We start from the raw sequence: 20,940 nt of genomic DNA, 5'->3' as shown, positions 1-20,940 counted from the left end.
CTGTAGGGTTTTAGCAGTGAATGTATTCTTGTCTGACAATAAATGACAAAATGTTTGCCTCCAGTTTCTAAAACTGGAATCTAAGAAGTGTCTTGAGCCGTGATTCACTGGAGTTACCCTTTCAATTCTGGTCAGAGAATTCTTCAGACAGGAAACCTGGGTCATTGAGCAAGTCCTTTAGCCCCTTGGGCCTCTGTGCAGTCTCTCAGTGAGATCTCTCCTGGGTAGCTTGCATTATGCACCCACACGGTAGGGTAACCTGAAGAATAGGGAGGTAAAATAATAGAAATTCCGTATGTCACCTCCATAAAGTCAACATCCTTCCCAAGACAGCAAATGATAAGACATTCCTGTGGTTAATAAGTCCAAGCTGTGCAAACCACAGGATGCAATAAAAGCAAGAAACAGGCACTACTGGAGAGCACCTTGGACTTGGGACTCTGCAGACTGGCACTATGTCCCACTGTGTGGCTGGCCTGTCTGGGTAACGGAGGAATCTTGCTCAGCTATTTTTTCTGCTTGGTAAAATCAGGTGAAAATAGCCACTTGGGTTCACATTTAGGCTTTCCAAAAGAAGTGCTTGGGGAAAGTGTGCACCTCAGGGAGCCTGTGCATATGCTCTAATAAAACAGTATCAATTCATTCAGTATCAACATCACTTTGATTTTTCCCTAACTATATTACTACACTTCATTAAATGTTTATATGTCAAAAGGTTATAACTTATGAGTGCAACTTATAACATACAGTATCTGATGTTTTCAAGAGCTGATTAAGCCTGTTTGCTGCACAGAAGTCGGGCTGGATCCAGTTGGTTCAAGAGTAAAGTGGAGATGATGACTGTGGCCTTGGTCAGGAATTCTGGGCTCACTGGTCAGTGTTAGTCTTTTACTTGTTTGTACCTGATGGTTGTGAATCTGGAAACAGCTCTTTTTTAAGAAGGAAACCCACAAATAGTTATGAAGGGCTATTTAGCAAGTTAATGGGTTAACTGACTCCAATTTTTTTGAAAAAATTTAATATGTACAGAAAAATTGTAAAAATAATTTCTTGAATATCCACATATCCTTCAGTTGGATCCATCAGTTACTGACTAAGACATGTGTGAGTCAGTTGCAGGCACCAGGGTACTTCAGCCTGATGGCTTCGGCATTCATCTTCTACAGTCTCCCCAGCACATCACTGTACCTACAAAAATTATCATCAATTCAATGAGGCCATCTACATGCTGTCCATGTCAACATTTCTCCAGTTGACCCAAAGCATCTATTTTAGCTTCCCTCCACCCTCCTCATCAGTGTAGGACTTAACTGAGAATCACACATAGTGTTTGGTTTTTATGTATATTTTATCTCTGAATCCTAGACTATGTAAATATCCTGTCTGCCTATAACCTTTTGTCCAGAAATTTTAACTCCCATGACTGACCATTGCCTGAACCAGATATTACATTAGCCTTGCAAAAATTATTGTTTTAAAAATTGATCATTTCATCTGTATCCAATAGCTGGCATTCTCTCATAAAGAAGGATTCTCTCACTCTCTCTCTCTCTGGACTCATGGATATTTTGGGGGGAAGGATATTGTAGTCTACTATAATTATTCTTTTTGATGGCTGAATGATCCCAAATTTGGTATGGGACTTCCTATAATCTAGCTCCTGTGCGGGTGTTGTATATTTTACATGACTGTTAGTTTTTTGTGAGTTTACCTTTTTTTAAGACTTTATGTTTTAAGAATAACTTTAGGTTCATAGAAATATTGAGAAGAAAGTACAGAGATTCCCCATATAACCCCTGCCCCTATGAATGCATAGCTTCCTCCATTATTAACTCCTCCCACCAAAGGGTACATTTGTTATGAATGATGAACCTACATTGACATCTTATTATCACCCCAAGTTCATAGCTTACCTTAGGTTCCTTTTTGGTGCTGTACATTCTGTGGGTTTGGAAAGATGCATAATGACATGCATCCATCATTATAGAATCATAGAGATTATTTTCACTGTCCTATAATCCTCTGTGCTCTATTTGTCCCCTATCTCCCCAGCCCTTGACAACCACTGATCTCTTTACTGTCTCCATAGTTTTGCCCTTTCCAGAATGTCACATGGTTGAAATCATACAGTGTGTTGCCTTTTCAGATTGGCTTCTTCCAATTAGCAATATGCATTAAATGTGCCTCTGTGTCTTTTCATGGCTTGATAGCTCATTTTTAGTGCTAAATAATATTCCACTGCCTTGATGAACCACAGTTTAATCATCCATTCACCTACTGATGGATATCTTGGGTGCTTCCAAGATTTGGCAATTATGAACAAAGCTGCTATAAACAGCTTTGGGTCATAGAAAAAGTATGTTTTGTTTTCTAAGAAACCACCGAGATAGCATTCTTCCCATGCTGTCTTCCCTTCAGGAGGAAAGATGTTATTTAAACAGCCACTCTTCCCTCCTAGAGGAGGGTCCATGCCATCAAGAAGTCCTTTGCACTAGTTTATTAATAAAAAGCACTGCAGAGTTCAATCTGAAATTTCAAAGGGACCAAACTCAAAGCCTTAGTCTCTGGGATAGTAATTATAATCTCAGTGGATCACACTGTGTCTTTTGTTCACTGGAAGTTCAGCAGAGCCACCCTTCCAAAACAGAAAATTCACTTCAGTCCAGGGCAGCAAGGCCACTGAGCATCCAGGAGAGGGTTGAACACCCTACTCCTGTGGGATGCAAAAGACAGCAGAATTGGGCACCCAGCCACAGTATGCAGAGGATGACAGAGAGCCAGCGGGGATGTGGGTGTGGGAGGGACCTGCAGGCGCCCTGCTTTCTGCGGGCCAAGAACAGTCACTGAGTTCTTCTGACTGGCGTTTGGAGTATATTCCATAGCAGATGCTGGGAAGACGTCGTGTAAAATGTGAATAAACACGCTCGCCTGACCAGGGCTTTGCCACCGTCCTGGTTGTTCTGGGCTTGAACACCCCGCCCCCCTGCCAGGGCCACCTCCGGTGATTCACTATCTGGGACAGCCTACAGGCAGCTCTTCCTTCTCCTGGGACTCTTGCAGCAGGCGGGAAGACCGTGGAGCCTTTTTCCTCCTTCCCTCTTCCCCTCCCCACCACCCACCTTTTTCTGGGTTCAGAACAGCAGGGGACCCAGTCCCCTGACTCAGCCAACCCTGCTTGTGTCCTCTGGCGGCAGACCGAGCACCCCTCTGGCTACAGGCCAAGTATGCACACCACCCCCACTTCTGCCGCTCCGCCCAAGCTCCCTGCTATCCCGCCCTTCCACCCTCCTGCTAGGACCATGGCGCGGCTCAGCTGGGGGTATGCAGAGCACAACGGTGAGCGCCCCTCCGACAGACGGGCCTGGGGAGGGGGTGGTTCGGGGGCTGGGAGTCCTACTTAGCGCACGCGGTCCCCTGAACACCAGGCTCCCCTGCCCTGAGGCCCTCGCGGATCTTGTGCAGGGGTGGCTCTTGGGGTGTTGGTACTGGGTTGGCAGCCTGCCGGGGGCTCCCAGACCCCAAACTTTACCTTGGTCTGTGCACTGCCCTTTGGAAGCGGACGGTGGGGGGGTGGGGCTTGCCCTAGTGACAGCACCTATGAGTTAAAGGTGGTCTGAGGACACACTTTAATGACTCGAAGACAACTTTCCTTTCAGTCTTCTAAGCTCATTATTCACTCCGGGAAAACAAATAATGGAAAACACGGGGAAATATATTTAAGAAATTTGAATAACTTGAATTGCATTTCTGAATATTCAGGCTGCCTTCTTGGCAATCCCAAGACTGTTGGTTTCTGAATAACTATGACACTTGCCACCTCCCTGAGTCCCTACTTGGCTCAAACTCAGGCTTAGATTCTTTCTGGAAGGTAAAGGTGGAGTTCAGGCTCCTTCCAGTCTTCCCCTTCTCTCCTTTGGCACATACCCTGTGAACACTGAGGATCAGCAAAGTGTTACTGAAATTAGAACACATGGGCAAAGTGCATTTACTGATGGGTGCAGCAGTAATTAGGCATGTACAATACTTTTCATCTTATCTATTTTAAACTATCAAAGGAGGTGAAGTAAAAGTAAAACATTTTCTTATTTTTATATTAAATTGGACTAAACTTATTGTTTCAAATACATTTATTGGAACTAAACTGATAAAAGCCTTATAGTGAATCGCTTTCAAAATTAGTCCTAGGAATAATAGTGATAATAATATTTTTTGACTAATATGTATATTATTGAACAGTACTCTATAGTATAGTTTTATAAAAACTTTCACACAGAAAATAAAATTTCCCCCTTTTTTATTAACTTCACCAGAGGACATTTTTTCTCATTGCTTTTTTACAGACAGAGCAAGGGAGAGAGAGAAACATCCACTGGTTGCCTCTTATACACACCTGGGCCAGGGAAGGAACCCCACAACCCAGGGATGTGCTGAGTATCAAAATCCACAACCCTTTAGTTCCAGAGCTACGCTGACCAAGGCAGAAAAGTTTCACTTCTAACTTTAGCCTTTTGAAGTTATGATTAACTTGCTAATTAAACATAGCAGCAGGTAAAATTTAAGACTTTAAAAATGAAACAAATAATTTGGGTAGATTACTTTTTGATGAAGCCTACAATTATAATTTTATATTTTGCTGATTTCTAATTTACGTTTAATTTTTAAAAATTTTCCTTTCCATTGGAAAAATTTATATTATTATCTTTTTAATCTTCACCCTAGGATATGTTTATTGATTTTTAAAGAGAGAGGAGGGGGAGAGAGTGGGAGAGGGAGAGAAATGGTCAGGGACAGAGAAACATCAATGTGAGAGAAAAACAAGGATCACTTGCCTCCCATACCCACCCCAACCAGGAATTGCATGGTACAACCTAGGTATGTGCCATAACCAGGAATGGAACCTGTAATCTTTTGGACAACACTCCAACCAACTGAACCACCTGGCTAGGGTTGTATTATTAATTAATAGTTACTATGTAACAATAGTAATTATGGTTAGGAAAAATTATTTTTTGATGAATGAGAATTGATTACTTTCTAGTAAGTTAGAAAACATTGAAGCTGTCTTTAGAAAGTTTAAAAATCCTTTTCAGGAAAGCCATGAGCAAAGACTGATTTCATAGTTCTCTATGAATTGTTGGGCCATTCCCTGCTTTAGAAGCAATATCACTCTGAAGGCTCAACTGTGCCAAAAATCCTGCTGGAAGTTATGCACCCTGGCTAGTGGATCTGATGTTCTTTTCTGCTTAGATTGGCAAAGGCCATGAATGAACAGATGACATGAGGCCTTGGAAGGGGGCAACCACCTCCACAAACAACTTAGAATATCTTCCACTAAACTTAGATACATTCATTGGCTTGGTTTAGAAAGTGTGACAGTTACTGAAAACTATGTATCACTATGGATATTCAAAAGCTCCAGAACCAAAGGAAGAAACAACATATGAGGTCTGTCCAGAAAATGTCCAACCATTGTTAATATAATGAGAATAGTTTCTGGGATATCAGTGTAACCTGGCAACCATGGAGAATGGCCTGGAATGCTGGAATGTGCATGTGTGATCAATGGCAGCTTCACTGTACTAGTCAGTGAAGTATGTGTACTGAGTGAGTATGTGTACTGTGTGGCCATCACATTCGAAATGACTGAGCAAGTAGAGCAATGAATCTGCATCAAATTTTGTGTTAAACTTGAACATTTCTCCACAGAAACTATTTTGATGGTTCAGTATGCTGCAGCTATGGGCAGCTTCATCATGACAATGTGCCTACTCATGAATCACATCACTTGCACAGTTTTTGGTGAAACATCAAATCATCTGGGAGACTCAGCCCAGATTTTGGGTCTTGTGACTTCTGGCTTTTCCCAGAGCCAAAATCAGCTTTGAATGGGAAGAGATTTCAGACCTTTGGTGAGATTCATGAAAATAGATGGAGCAGCTGATGTTGACTGGGAGAACTGTGTGAGGCTCCAAGGTGCCTACTTTGAAGGGAACTGAGGTGACATTGCCCTATGTACAATGTTTCTTGTTTCCTGTATCTTCTTCAGTAAATGTCTCTATTTTTCATATTACATGGCTGGATACCTTCTGGACAGACCTCATATATCTCTTTTTAAGAACCATGTTTAAATGTTTTTAAAGTTGAAGGTTTTGAAAAACTTTTTAAGAAGGGGCCTCTTAAAAGGCAGAGAAATGAACTTACCCTCATAGTTAATATTTAAAATTGAGTATTTCAAAATGGTTCTGGTTATAAAGAACTGGAAAGAGGAGAGTAAAGTAATTAGGAGGAGGAAAAAACTGTTCCCTGATTGGAAAAAAGTCAACAACATGTTGTGACACATGCATTGCATATTTGAAATCTAATTCTCTCTATGTTAAGTCATACTTGATGGCTATGAAATAGAAAACTTGAACATTAAAAAAAAAAAGGACTAGCCCTGGCTAGTATAGCTCAGTGGACTGAGCACAGGCCTGCAAACCAAAGGGTTGCTGATTCAATTCCCAGGCTAGAGCACATGTCTGGGTCCCCACAGAGGGGCGCACATGAGAGGCAACCACACATTGATGTTTCTCTCCCTCTCTCTTTCCCTTCCCTTCTCTCAAAAAATAAATAAAATCTTTTTTTAAAAAAAGACTAGATTGTATACACTGAGAGTACTAGAAAGGCATATGAGAATACTTAATAAATAAGAAATAGCAATTCTTTTTCTGTAGTAAGTTGTAAGCAAGAACTTCCAATGTTCAAGTTGCCTTGAAGTCCAGAATGTCAGATTTGTGAGAGAACAACTTTTGAGTTGTGTGTGTGGGTGTGTATTTATGTCGGGATGCTTTGTACCTGAAGCTTATGTAAAGGAAGACATTTATGCTTCCTTTTTTGCCAAAATGAGTAATCAGGGACATGAGATTTAGAGATCAAAGTTGTTACTAATTGTGACATTTTTACCTTTCATGAAATATTATTCTTAAGCTCATCTTCTAAAAATATTTGTGTTGTTAGTCCCCAATGTTTAGCTAATTGTCACGCTGTATCATTTTTACAAGCATTTGGATTTTGGAGAAACCAGGTGAGTTGGCTGGTGATTAGGGAAGAGCTTAGTCAGTGGCCCTGAGCTTTTCTTAGCTTGTGGTGTGTTGGCTACAGATCAGTAGAGGAGACAATAACCTCTGACCTGGAAGTGATGAGGCTCTGTCCATGGACCTGGAGCTTACTTAAAGCGGCCACCTTGCTGTTGGTTCTGAAAGGTAGAACTCACACTGAGTCTCCCAGAGAAATGCAGACTAGACAAGGGAATTGTTGGCCTATTGGTTCACATTGATTTATCAAACATGTCTGCTTTGGGAACTTGATGCAGTTTTGGCCTTTGAGTAGAGGATCAGGGTGACCATTGTCCTGTGTTTTGAAATTCAAATGTAGCATTGGCAAAATAACCACGGAAGGACATCCTGCAATGTAGAAAAAGAATAATAAATTACCTGACTGTACTGCAGATCATCTACAATACTATATTTCCTAACATGGTGCAGCCATGGTATTGGATTATTCCGTGTGAGAATTTACATATTGCCTGTTGCACATCACAGGTCATTGAGTAAGGGCTGGGTGACACCTGAAGATACCACCAAGTGATGGAAGAAAGAAGGAGGCATTCTTAAGAACTCACCTTCTCTGTGCTTATTCATAAACTTGGTGAGCTCTGCAGGTACCACAGCTCATTCATGGAGCTGAGACTGAACCTCATTGTTCTCAGTGAAGAATTGTGCTGTTGTTTTTAGTTTGGTAGAACAGTACCTTTGGAAAGTATCTTATAAAGTATACTAGTTGCTCTTTTGTCTGCAAGGGTTTATTTAATTCTGAAAATGAATGAAGGTAAACTAGGAAGTTTCCATACCTATAATAAGAGCAACTAGTCTTTTAAAAACATCAACACACAATAAAATGTGAAGGTCTTGAAGATGAAAACCTTATTTTATTAATCATTCTCTCTTCAATCTCAGGCACAATGCATTGCGTACAACAAGTACCTGTTGAATGAAATCACTTGTTTAGTTCTTTTCTTTTGGTCCCCTGTATTCAAGGTCCTGTTCACTGGAATGAGCTTTTCCCTATAGCTGATGGGGACCAGCAATCTCCAATTGAGATTAAAACCAAGGAAGTGAAGTATGACTCTTCCCTCCAACCACTTTGTATCAAGTATGATGCAAGCTCAGCAAAAATCATCAGTAACAGTGGTCATTCCTTCAACGTTGACTTTGATGACACGGAGGACAAATCAGGTTGGCTTTTTGGGGGGAGAAATGAGGAGCTTGGATGATTGGATGGTACCTTCTTTTCTCTCATATTTGAAATACCTATGCATTGTATGGCCGTGTTAATACTTTGCTGGAACTTGTAATAAAAGTTCTGTTTGAAGTTCATGGGACAGTGTCTTTCACACTGTCAATAAATAATGGGCTGACCAAATAAAACTTTAGTATTATTTATATATAACAAATTAGCTAAATGAAGTAGAAAAGAGTGTTTCTTTAAAATGAATAATTAGTCCTTCATCAAGCGCAACTGTAGTCCAGATAAATAGATGGTATAGAGTTTAAAAGTAAGATGAGAGAGATTAGAGAGAATAATATTTAAGGCTTCTCACAAATTACTTTTAGTTTAATAATAGGATGACACTATATTTGCTCTACTAATGACACATATAGTTAAAAATTTTAAATTCTTTTTTTTAATTTAATTCTTATTCAAGTACAGTTTTCTGTTTTATATCCCCTGCCCTGCCCCACCCCCAAATTTTAAATTCTTAAATGGAAGAAAGTATTTACTTACTAAGCTCAGCTTTGGTTTAATAATTACATAAATATTTTCTATATTTATGTAATGCTATATTGTAAAAATTATAAGCCCATAAAATTTCTTCCTCATACTTGTCAAAATTGTAAAAGTGATTCATATTATTCAAAGCATTGCAAAAATGCACAAGGAAAGATTAACACTTGGTGTTTTCAGCTTTTGGGGGGAGAAGGGACCTTGCTTTTCATATATGTGCAATTGTCTTTTTTTCATGCGCTCATTTGAATCTGAGTTAATAAAGATGGTTGATGTAATGGACTCATAGATGATCATACAGCAAGTAGTCCAAGGCTTTCAATGTAAAGGTACACCACCCACAATCATTGTTGGATACTGTTTATAATGTCTCACATGTTAAAAAAAAACTTGAGGCTACACTGTTTGCTCTAATAAGAAGTAATTAGATTGTACTTTACCATTATACTAATTGGTCCTAGAGTATGCTCTTTGGTGATTCCCAGGTCACTTTGGTAGTAATCTTGCACTTATGCCAGTGTATTTATTGATTGGGTACAGTCCTAGGTATTGAGGACACAAAGGAACAAGATAGATCTACCTTAAATGAGTTGGTATCCTAATGGAATAGACGGAAGCTGTATGAAGAGACAAATGTGGTGGCTTTTAAATTAGTTTTTTTCTGATTGTGTTGCCTGCCTTGCTTATTATTCAATGCAGCTTACTACAATGTAGTTTCAGAAAATGAGTAGCATTTGCAAGTTACTAACAATGTTAAAAGTCAAATGAGAGTTTTCTAGTCAAGCTGGCAGCATAGGCAGATATAGCTCACCTCTTCGCACAACCACATCAAAATTACAACTAAAATATACAAAAGCAATCACTCAGAACTGCCAGAAATTGAGTTGAATGGAAGTCTGACAACTATGGTATTGAAGAAACCACATCCATCCAGACTGGTAGGAGGGACGCTGATGTGGAACAGTCTAATCCTACACCAAGTTGGTGGATAAAAATTTGGGAGGGATATATTGGGAGTAAGGAGTCCCAGCCCCATACCAGGCCACTCAGCCAGGGTTGCAGTGCCAGGAAGATTAAGTCCCCACAACTTCCTCTTAAAGAACCTACACACGGACTCACCTACTCAGACTCACTCCCACTGAACTCCAGCACCAGGGTAGCAGCTTAAAAGACACCAGCATATTGGAAGAAATGAAGTATCTGGCATGAAGATAAGCAGAGGTCATTGTCCCTTTTCTAAAACCTACCCGGCAAGCTGGTGCCATATCTGGATTCCATTACCCTGGCTAATGCTGTTTGATTCACCTTGGTGATCCCCAGAAACTCTGCCCCCTCCTCCAAGCTGCTTTTCCGTGTGAATGGCTGATCTTGGCTCATGCAGCACAACTTTCTGAACCCTCTCAAACAAGCAACAACCGGCCTCAGTGAGCCCCAGGTGCAGTCAGGCCTGGAGGGAAGGCGATGGGTGATTAAGAGATAGTCAAAGCAGGGTCAGGTGGAGTCCTTTCTCTGGGATGCAGAGGAGGAAACTGTTTATTGTTGAAGTCAGACTGTATATATTGAGTAAGCGTTGAGCAGAGTGTGAGAAAGACAAACTGCAAGGCTAGATACATTTTATTTTTAAGAACATTTGCTGCTCTTTCTTGGTACAATGATATAGCAAGAAGCCAGGTCATTCTTTTCTTACAACAATCTATCAGGCAGTCGTCCATGGCCTAGGGCAGCTGTGCTGAACCCACAACCTACTTCCAACTCCCTTGGACACATTATCCTGCTTGGCTCTCCACACCCAGGCCTGGGACTAACATGAGTCAGCCTAGATTCACAGCTTGACTTTGCCTGAAAATCTCCAAGCCCAGCACAACTAGCAGATTGCTTTATAGCTCAGGCAAGGTGTCCATGGACAAAACAGATAAAGATTTGACCTTGGCCTCTACCACCCAGGAAACCCCAGGGCCAGTGCACCCAGTGGACTGCTTTGTATGTGCTCCGATGTGGTACTTTACCACATCGGAGCACCACCACCCTACCACTGCACAGCTAATTCTCCTTGGAGGGCAGAGGATGATGGTAAGTGGTCACAGCCAATCCTTGCAGCTGATTGGCCTGGGTAAATCCCTCCCATTGATCTGCCAAAAGCAACAAAGGCTCAACTCCTCCTACAAGATGAGGGTGTACTCAGTTCACATAAAGGCTGAACCTCCAGTGCTCAGCTTGGGTGATAGGGGAGACTGTGCCACTGGACCCTACAGGACCTACTACATTAAGCCACACTACCAAGACATGGAGTCAAAGCAGCTCTACCTAATACATAGAAACAAACACAAGGAGGCTGCCAAAATGAGAAGACAAAGAAATATGGTCCAAGTAAAAGGACGGATCAAAACTCCAGAAAAAGAGCTAAATGAAATGGAGATAAGCAACATATCAGATGCAGAGTTCAAAATCTTGGTTATAAGGATGCTCAAGGGACATAGTGAGACCTTAACAACATAAAAAAAAAATACCCAGTCAGAAATGAAGGTACACCAATTGAGATGAAAAACAATTTACAGGGAAACAACAGTAGAGTGGATGAAGTCGAGAATCAAATCAGCGATTTGGAATGTAAAGAAACGAAAAACAACCAATCAGAACAACAAAAAGAAAAAAGAATCCAAAAATATAAGGATAGTGTAAGGAGCCTCTGGGACAACTTCAAGAGGTCCAAAATTCTTGTTATAGAGGTACCAGAAAGGAGATGAGAAAGAACAAGACGCTGGAAATCTATTTGGAAAAATAATAAAAGAAAACTTACCTAATTTGGTGAAGAAAATAGACATGCAAATCTAGGAAGCACAGAGAGTCCCAGACAAGATGGATTCAGAGGGGCCTATTCCAAGACATATCAAAATTAAAATGCCAAAGGTAAAAGGTCAAGAGAGACTCTTAAAAGCAGCAAGAGAAAAGCAGAGCATTATCTACAAAGGAGTTCCCACAAGACTGTCAGTTGATTTCTCAAAAGAAACTTTGCAGGCTAGAAGGAATTGGCAAGAAATATGCAAAAGTCATGAGAAGCAGGGGGACCTACAGCCAAAATTGCTCTACCCAGCAAAGATTCAAAGATTTTGAATCAAAGGGCAGATAAAGAGCTCCCCAGACAAGGAAAAAACTAAAGGTGCTCACCATCACCAAACTGTTATTATAGGAAATGGTAGAGGGACTTTTTTAAGAAAAAGATCAAAACTATGAACAGTGAAATGGCAAGAATACCTATCAATGAACAATTGAATCTAAAAATTAAACTAAGCAAATAAGAAGAACAGAGACAGAATCATAGATATGGAGAATTTTGATGGTTGTCAGATAGGAGGGGGTGTGGGGGAATGGTTGAAGAGGTGAGGGGATTAAAAAGTACAAGTAGATAGTCCAGAATAGCCATGGGCATATACCATACAGTATAGGAAATGGAGCAACCTAAGAACTTCTGTGCATGACCCATGGACATGAACAATGACAGGGGGATTTCCTGAGGGAGTGGGGATACTTGGTGGAGGATGGCAAAGGGGGAAAATCAGGATAACTGTAATAGCATAATCAATTAAATATAATTTTAAATAAATAATAAAAAAGAAAAAAGTCAAATGCAACAGAGTACCACATATGTTTCTAGTTTTACAACATCATTGAACTTTGAGGTGTATAGCAAATAACAGTCACCCTTTTACTAAGATATTACATGTTCCCAAATCTTTTGTGGCATTTGACTCTGGTTACTTAACCTGTGTAGACCTCTTATCTGAGTACATTATTTGAAATAGATTTTTTTTTTAAATTCTGAATGGAGTGGTAAATGAACTCTCTATGTAGGCCAAGTGTGATTTCAGAGAAATGATCTCTTATTTTTAGAGACTTAAAATGAAGACAGTGATATATATTTACTCATCTAGGCTGGATAATAAGATGAATAAATTGACACTTGACAGCACTAAATAATTCTCATTAAAAATAATTTTGCCACCATTATTTATTTTATACCATAGTTTAACTGCTTTATTACAAACTATCTCAAAGTCAGTGCTGAGTTAACCATGATACTTTGACTCATTTTCCCCACCCTGTGCAAAACCCTGCTCTGAGAGTTAATCTTCACATTGGGCATTTTCTGGTCATGGTCATAGGTTGGATATTTTAGAGGAAACACTCACATGTGGAGTCCAGTTATGTAAAGTGTCAGGCAAGCTTTGCTGTGTAACTAAGAGGAGCTGTGCTAATCTGAGTTTAAACTCTGGATTCAAAGCAGGCTTGCCAGAGATCAGCCATGATGCTTGGACTTTCCTCTGATGATGTGTATTTTTTGGTATCATGGTCTTTCTCCAGAGTCAGCTTGTTCGTGTCTTTCCCAAAACTCAATTCCACACTGATTACTTGAGCCATCTAATCTGGGTTTTAGTGGTGAAAGAATGACTTTCTGGTTCAGCTCAGATCTTACTGTGTCACAGAAGAGAAAAAACAGGACAACCAATGTATTGATTTCACTTAACAACCACTGCATCCATGCCATGTGCCATCACTTAGGAACATGTGCCTTAGAAGTTATTTGTCTGTGAACCATCTTGGAGAGCTGGGCTGCTCCATGGAGTTCACGATGCACCCTGCACATCATGTCCTTATGCACAGAGCCTGACCTTCCTCCAGGAAACAGAATAAATCCTTAACCATGTGTTCCATACAGCCTGTATTTTGAACTCCCTCACTTTTTAAAATGTTTGTTTTCACTCCTCATACACTTAAAAGTTGGATGCCTGTCAGCAAACTCAACGGCACATTTGTGAAACTTGCTTGGAGGACACGGACATGTTGAGAAATTCAGGGAGATGTTGTGGATTGCAGAGCACATGGAAACATTTTATCTTGCTAACAATTTAAAGTATGTTCATGTTTAGTTCTGTATGGAGGTCCACTCACTGGAAGATACAGACTGCGACAATTTCATCTGCACTGGGGTTCTGCTGACGACCATGGCTCTGAGCATGTGGTGGATGGAGTGAGGTATGCTGCTGAGGTAAGCCATCCAATGCAGGTTCATGACTCAGAGCTGTCTTCTCTATTGGGACGAAAGGGACATGGGGAATGACTTCCTCTACCCCCAATAAGTCCCAAGCCTATTAGGTATCTCAGTCTATGAAATTGCTTTATTCCATCAGTGTAAAAGTTTGTCAGTGTAAGAGCTGTGAATGGCCCTTCCAAGCCTTAGAGCAACTCTGAGAGTTGGGGTCTTGTACCCATTGTAAAAATGAGCAAACTGGACACGAGGGGAGAATAAATAACTGATCCAGGAAGCATCAGGTCTGTCTGATACCATTTACAGACTCTTTCTACAATGTCTGTCCTATTTCCTGAAAGGCCAGTGAGAAGGGAGAGAAAGGTTTGTTTTAGGCCCAACTGTGTGCATATTTGGTCCAGACACAGATATATGCTTATATCAGATAAAGCCCATATTACAGTGGTGATAATAAATGGCAAAGTTCCTCTTGGAGAAAAAAACAAAGACACAAACTCTTCAACTGTCTATTACCTCTACATTTACAAGTATGAAATGGGATCTCTGTCAATTATTTAGTTGCCAGTAAAAGAGAACACAATAAAATATCTCTGACTTCTTTTTTACTGGTTAGTTACTCCTTTTTATGATTATATTAATTAAGTATATTCTACTTTTTTAATCCTCTGGCTAAAAGACAAATCCTACCATGCTCAAATTTTAGTATAGTTAGATACTGCTAACCCCTAACTCTACCATGAGACTGAGACATAAGTGAACTATCATATGACTCAGCCAAGGCTATTTCAGAGAGAATTGCATGGCCTGGGAGCCATCTAGGCAGACAGAGGATGTTCTAGGCAGGTTCCTTCATTTTCTCAGGGTTACTGAACTTGGGAGTTAGACCCTCCTTTGTAGCATATGTACATGTGCTGTTTAGGGCTATTAACCAAAGGTTCATTTGCCTCCTGAAGCATTTTGTTTGAGACCAGGGGCTCCCAGTACAGGAACTGCTCTGTGACAATGAACAGAGATGCCCAGAATGTGGAAAGTGGGACTCCGAGTCTGTATGGTGCATTAGTTCATATTGTCAAGTAGTTTTCATGTTTGCTTTATAAAGTGTTGTGTCTAAACTCAACATATTCTGCCTCAAAACCTCTGTGAGTCAGAAGAGCTGGCTTTGAGTCACTGACATGTCATTTTCTGACGCGGCTCTGGAAAAGTGGTTCCATCTTCCACACACTTGAATGTGGATACTCAGGGAGGCTATTCTGAGTTGACATGATCTCCCAAGAATGACCCCATTATCCTTAGTTGTGCCCAGAGGCTCAGAGTTCTGACTTGCAAGGACTATTTGTAGAGTTCCTTTTGAAGTGGGAAAGGCTTCAACTGGAATTGCTTACTGGGCTTTAATGTGTATTAGAGGACTTTTCTCATTGTATTAGTTCATTTGTCTCTGAACTCCTGCATTCCTTCATTTACTGTAAGAACTCATTGAGATCCCAATCATCCTCCACCTTTGCCCAGCTTACCTTGCTTGTCCCAAAGGGAGTTCCGGGCAGAAGTAGGGATGGTCAGGGATGCATTTCTTTGGAGAAGCAGGAGTGAGGCAGGGAGTGGGACAGACGACAGTGGGTTTGCCCAGAACCATATGTGTCTCAGGCTGGGAGAGAGCCTATACACTGGAAAGAGAAAATTCAGTGTGATTAGAGCATAGATCACAGTGGGTGTGGCAGAGGCTCAGTGGCTGAGGCTGGTAGGGCTGTGAACTGTCCTAAGTCACCGACTGTCTTTAAATTGCACCTATTTTTGCACTTAAAATTTTTGAATGGTATTTTGAAGTGCAAAAATGATCACAGCTCTGGAGGAGTCTAGGTGACAGTGCTGGTGGCCAGATGGCTGGTGAGAGGTGCAGCATCCATGGGATTCATTGGTTGATGGGAATTGCGGGTGACAGAGGGAGGAGGCAGGTGTATGCTGTAACATAGGCATGCTGCTAGAGAAGGAGGAATCTGGTGACTGCTCAGGATTGGCCTGCTGCTACAAGCAGACAGTAACCACATGAATGGTAAAGGGTAAATTCTCTGACAGGAGCATTATTATGTGATCCTGTACAGTAGCTGAGTGCTTAGGAAGGGCCTCTTTTAGATGCTATGTGAATTGAGACTGAATGACCAGAGCCACTCTGAAAACATCCATCAAGAGGGAGAATAGTAGGTAGGTACAAGTGTTCTTGGGCAGGAATGAGGTCAGCATTTTTGAGAAGACAAAGTTGTTGGCTTCTAGGATTGGAATTAATGGAAGAAGTCATAGCCATGTCCTAGAGATGTAGATGGGGCAATGCCACACCATGTCAGCTGTGTAGGGCCTGGCAAGCAGTTAGGATTCACCATCTGAAACATTCATAAAGGTATAGCAGGACAAAGACAATAGGAGATTTTGAGCAGGGAGGTGACGGTGCTATGCTCTACATTTGATAAGCACAACTAGCTCCCTGTGCAGAAGAGGCCTGGCTAACTGGGAACTCTGAAGACGACATTAGAAGGTTGTGGAAGCAGTTTTTTCAGCTACTTTTGTACCTGACTTCAGGACCATCATCATGTTGTGTCCTCTTAATAAACAACAAGAAAGAAAAAAAACAAAAGGAAAAAATCATTTAAAGCTGTAACATATTAAATTAATTTGATTTGGAGCCAAATCTGATGGCTTGTGTTGCTGCAGACAGATTGACGGAATATAAACCCTAAAAAGCTTTGTTCCAAGAGTTACGCGTCTAGGAAAAGTAAGCTAACAGTCACAGCATGTTTGGAACTTTATCTGATTACAGTTTATGCCTAGTATACATAAGTATGTTAAATATGTAGTTGAGTGTAAAACTATGTTTTCAACATTATGGTGATTTTTCGCATACTAAGCATATTCTATGTCAATAATACACAATTTAAAAATACTCAAGTTGAATGATACTGTTATTCAGAAATTGTTTTCAAATAGGGGAGAATCTTGATCATTTCTATTTTTGCATTGGCTACAATAACTCATTGTTCTAGAGCTCAAATCACTTCGGCTGTCAGTGTTAGTCAGGAAATGTGAGTTTGCTCTTCTCAGTTCAAACACAAATGCTAATGGGGGTGACACCAGCTCCTCTGAAGGTGTTACAGACAGTTAAGTGAGGTATGTGGGAGAGAGAAGGACTCATTTAAAACAAACAAAAGATTTTTCTTGCTCTAATTTCCCATAATGTTTCAAACACCTGCTACTCTTGAACCAGTGAAAGGATATATAGGTTCTTTTCTCTTTGGTTACGCGTTCATTTTCTAATCAGTGGTGCTCATGAAATGAGTTTCTTCCCATGTTTCTGTCTGTGGTGTCATCTCTTACCAAGTGTGCTGGTGCGTGGGCATCAACATTGACATCCTTTCCTCACCCTCCTGGTGGAGTATTACCCATCTCCTGTGAGCTGAATGGAGTGTGTTTCATCATCCAGTGTCTCAGGGTTTCTTCCTCCCACTATTTCACAACTTGGAAGATGGAAACACTGTCTCTTTGTCTGGGTAGCCAGTCTTTCTCCACTGTTTGGGGTGGGGAATGTGCACTGTTTCATAGGGGGTTTTTTGTGGTTTTTTTTTAAGATTTCATTTATTTATCTTTAGAGGGGAAGGGAAGGAGAGAAGGAGAGAAATATCAATGTATGGTTGCCTCTTGTGATTCCCCTGCTGGGAACTGGCCTGCAACCCAGGCATGTGCCCTGACTGGGAATCGAACCACGATTGTGGTTTCAGAAATTCCCCATATTAGTTGCCCATAAGATGTAAATTACATTTAAAGAATGAGATTAAAAACATGTCTGAGTATGCTAAATTCTCTAACAGTTAGCTAGACAGGTGATTTGAGCCTGAAGCCCTTCATGTTTCCTCCCTGAAGGATCAGAGAAGTCACTTGAAGGATGTCTCATCTAAACTGGTCCTTCTCACAGGTCCTTGGACCATATGACCTGGTCATGACCTTGGCCTCATCATCAGGGTGTGTCACATTGTCATGTGGCTTCCATTTCAGTTTGTGCTTCCCTTAACCAGGAATGCAGACTTTGCAGGAGTGGCTATCTGCCGTGCTGTATGTTATTCTGCAGCCTGTCCACTTGTTCATATCTTTGGGATACTGTGTTGCATATGGTGGGAGGACATGTGGGATGACTTTGGGTTTGGCAGAAGGCCAGATGCACTGGGGATGAGTTTGGAAGTTGGTGAAGCCACTTTTCTGGAGTTCCAGGTTCTCTACTGCTCCCCTCCCCTTCTTTCTCCCCCATCCTCAGTAGGACCAGCTGCCTGTCCTTTTCTTCCTCTGACACTTCTGTTTCCAGGGCTCAAAGCCTCTTTTTCCCTATTAAAATGTGACCTTAGTAAAGAATCTGAACATAGTCCAAGGAGGTAGTAAGTGTGTGAATACTGCTTAAAAGAGTTACTCTTAGGAGGAATTCACATTTTCAAGCCATAAAAAGTCTTCAGCTACAGTGATGAGCATCTGACTGGGCAGTCCTAAGAACCACTGGCACTGTCTTCATGGCAGCATTGTCCCTGGGTGCCCACTGACCTTGACTCTGCCATCAGCTGGGGTCTGATCTCAGGCTGCCCAATTGCAGTCCTGGGGGACATGTGGGAGCCCTAAGTTACTTCAGAACAGTGGCTGAAGACTGTTTGGGCTCCAGGGGTGTGTCAGGAAGCTTTGGAGCCCTTCTAAGCAGCAATATAGACATAAATGTGTATAATACATTATACATATAAATACACAGCCCCAGAACATCTGTATATATGCTTCATTTACATTTATGTTTTTGAAAATGTTTTCAAAAAATAATGTTGGAGTGAAGCTGTGTTCTTCCTTCCCAGCTCCATGTTGTTCACTGGAATTCTGACAAATACCCCAGCTTCGTGGAGGCAGCTCATGAGCCTGATGGACTAGCTGTCTTGGGAGTATTTTTACAGGTGAGAACCCACTGGTTTCATTTGAAATAATTAATCAATTGTGTTGGGTAGAGTTACAGTCAGGGAGCAGACATTCTACCATTTTTTAATAGCAAACTATTTCTAGGTTTAATGTTTTCCTTGTGAAATGGATATTAAAATTCTATATTTGTGGTTCATCTCAGGGCCCAGAACTACCCTGGGAGCTTTGTCTTATGATCCCTCCTGTTGTCCACTGATCATTTTTATTGACAAGCAGCAACAACAGTACTGCCCAAAGGAACAACTAAGCGGAAATCTTTGTTCTAGGTTTTTCTGATTGCACAGCATTTAGGGACACAGGGAAGAGTGGAGCTTAACTACCTGATTCTTGAAGCACTGGTTTGACCACAATGGTTTGTTGTCCCAAATGCAATGACCATTTTTTTGGTTGTATTTTTTGTGTCTTATTTGCATGTAGTCAGACAGGTATTGCTGTGGTAACATCTGTGGGTGGGTGCGGCAGCTCTACTCCTACTGGGACCGCATTCTTGTAGGGTGTTCCTTTTTGTTCCAACACCCACTCTAATAGGAAAGAAGTACGTATATTTTTTCTGATGAATTCTGCTGAGGATGACACAGCCTTGATTCAGGACCTCCAGTCATTTCAGGATGAATGTGGGAGACATTTTTCCTCTAATGTTTGGATGTCACAATAGTCCATTTGGGTAGAAGTCTTGAAAGTCACACCTGGTTTCATAGTGCAGGTATGATGGGAGTTTCCTAAGCCAGGGTTCTCTCAGGGTCAACTGCATGTGAAACATTCATAAAGCCGAAGAAATAGGAAGCTGTTACTACCAGTTTGGGAGTGAAACCTATAGTTTGGCCAAGAAGCCCTGGTAATATTATCTGGTTTAGATTCTTTAAACACAATAAAGAATAAAAGAGTTTCATTATAGAATAGTCACTGTTCTGGGCTGCCTTAGTTTTGTTTTGTTTTATTTTGTTCTTTTTTTTAAGGAATTTTAAAATTGTGACTAAAATGGAATAATTCAGACCTGATCTGAGACAGTAACCACTTGTTATAAAATTTCATGTTTTCAGATTGGTGAATTTAATCCCCAACTGCAAAAGATTATTGACCTTTTGGATTCCATTAAAGAAAAGGTAAAATTAATTCCTGTTGATTAATGACTAATATATTCACTGTTTTCAGCTGAATTCTCTTACCTCTTTTTAAAAATGTAGGCCTGAGATGGCATATATGCTGCCTTCTTTGAAGCAGGTTGGAGCAACCTTGACCAATAGAGAAGAAATAATCTATCACCATTTACCTCCTGAAATTGATTTATGCATAATTAGTTTCTGTTTTTAGAGTTTTACAAAATAAACCTTTAGGTGCAACACATTTTAAAACCACTTATGTGAAAACAAATCTTGTCCTCAAATAAATCTAAGTGATGCCTAATTTCCTGTAATTTTTTTTCGAATGAGGCAGATTCTCTTTTTATTTTTAATTTTTTTAAATATAATTTTTATTTAATTCTTGTTCAAGTACAGGTTTCTGTCTTATATTCCCAACCCTGCCCGCCCCCCACCCCATGCTCCCCGCCTCCCTCCCCTTTCCACCCCCCACCCTTAGTTATTGTCCATGTGTCTTTTATACTTGTTCATGTGAGTCCATCCCCTTTTCCCCTATGATTCTCTCCCCTCTCCCCTCTGGACCCTGACAGCCTGTTCCATATTTGAGTGTCATTGGTTGTATTTTGCTTGCTTGTTTGGTTTGTTTAGATTCCTGTTAATGGTGAGATCATATGATATTTGTCTTTCACCGCCTGGCTTATTTCCCTCAGCATAATGCTTTCCAGTTCCATCCATGATGTTGCAAAGGGTAGTAGTTCCTTCTTCATTTCTGCAGCATAGAGTTCCATTGTGTAAATGTACCATAGTTTTTTGATCCAGTCATTGACCGATGGGCATCTAGGTTGCTTCCAACTCTTGGCTATTGTGAATTGTGCTGCTATGAACATCGGGGTGCATAGGTTCTTTTGGATTGGTGTTTCAGGGTTCTTAGGATATACTCCCAAGAGTGGAATTGCTGGGTTAAAAGGCACGTTCATTTTTAGTTTTCTTAGAAAATTCCATACTGTTTTC

The 20,940-nt window shown here is 40.8% G+C and overlaps 1 protein-coding gene across 3 annotated transcripts in view; it reads left to right on the top strand.

Annotated features, from left to right (window-relative positions):
* The first annotated feature begins 822 nt into the window (after positions 1 to 822).
* The window catches only part of LOC118989875 (carbonic anhydrase 13), a 41,438-nt gene continuing 21,320 nt past the window's right edge, over positions 823 to 20,940 (top strand). Inside the window, exons 1-5 of one of the 3 annotated variants that reach the window (XM_037050220.1) lie at positions 823 to 873; positions 8,076 to 8,273; positions 13,749 to 13,867; positions 18,733 to 18,828; positions 19,891 to 19,953. In XM_037050220.1, the coding sequence (XP_036906115.1) occupies positions 834 to 873; positions 8,076 to 8,273; positions 13,749 to 13,867; positions 18,733 to 18,828; positions 19,891 to 19,953 (516 nt within the window). In that variant the 5' untranslated portion in view covers positions 823 to 833. Of the gene's footprint in view, positions 874 to 3,038; positions 3,337 to 8,075; positions 8,274 to 13,748; positions 13,868 to 18,732; positions 18,829 to 19,890; positions 19,954 to 20,940 lie in introns of those variants that run through there. The other 2 variants (XM_037050221.1, XM_037050219.1) reach the window with 2 other exon arrangements.

The sequence above is a fragment of the Sturnira hondurensis genome, unplaced genomic scaffold (genome assembly GCF_014824575.4).
Source record: "Sturnira hondurensis isolate 20B ecotype Veracruz unplaced genomic scaffold, ASM1482457v3 Scaffold0006571, whole genome shotgun sequence".
Classification (NCBI taxonomy): Eukaryota; Metazoa; Chordata; class Mammalia; order Chiroptera; family Phyllostomidae; genus Sturnira; species Sturnira hondurensis.
The sequence above is the reverse complement of the archived record's forward strand: the minus strand, read 5'-3'. Positions and strand labels throughout refer to the sequence as shown.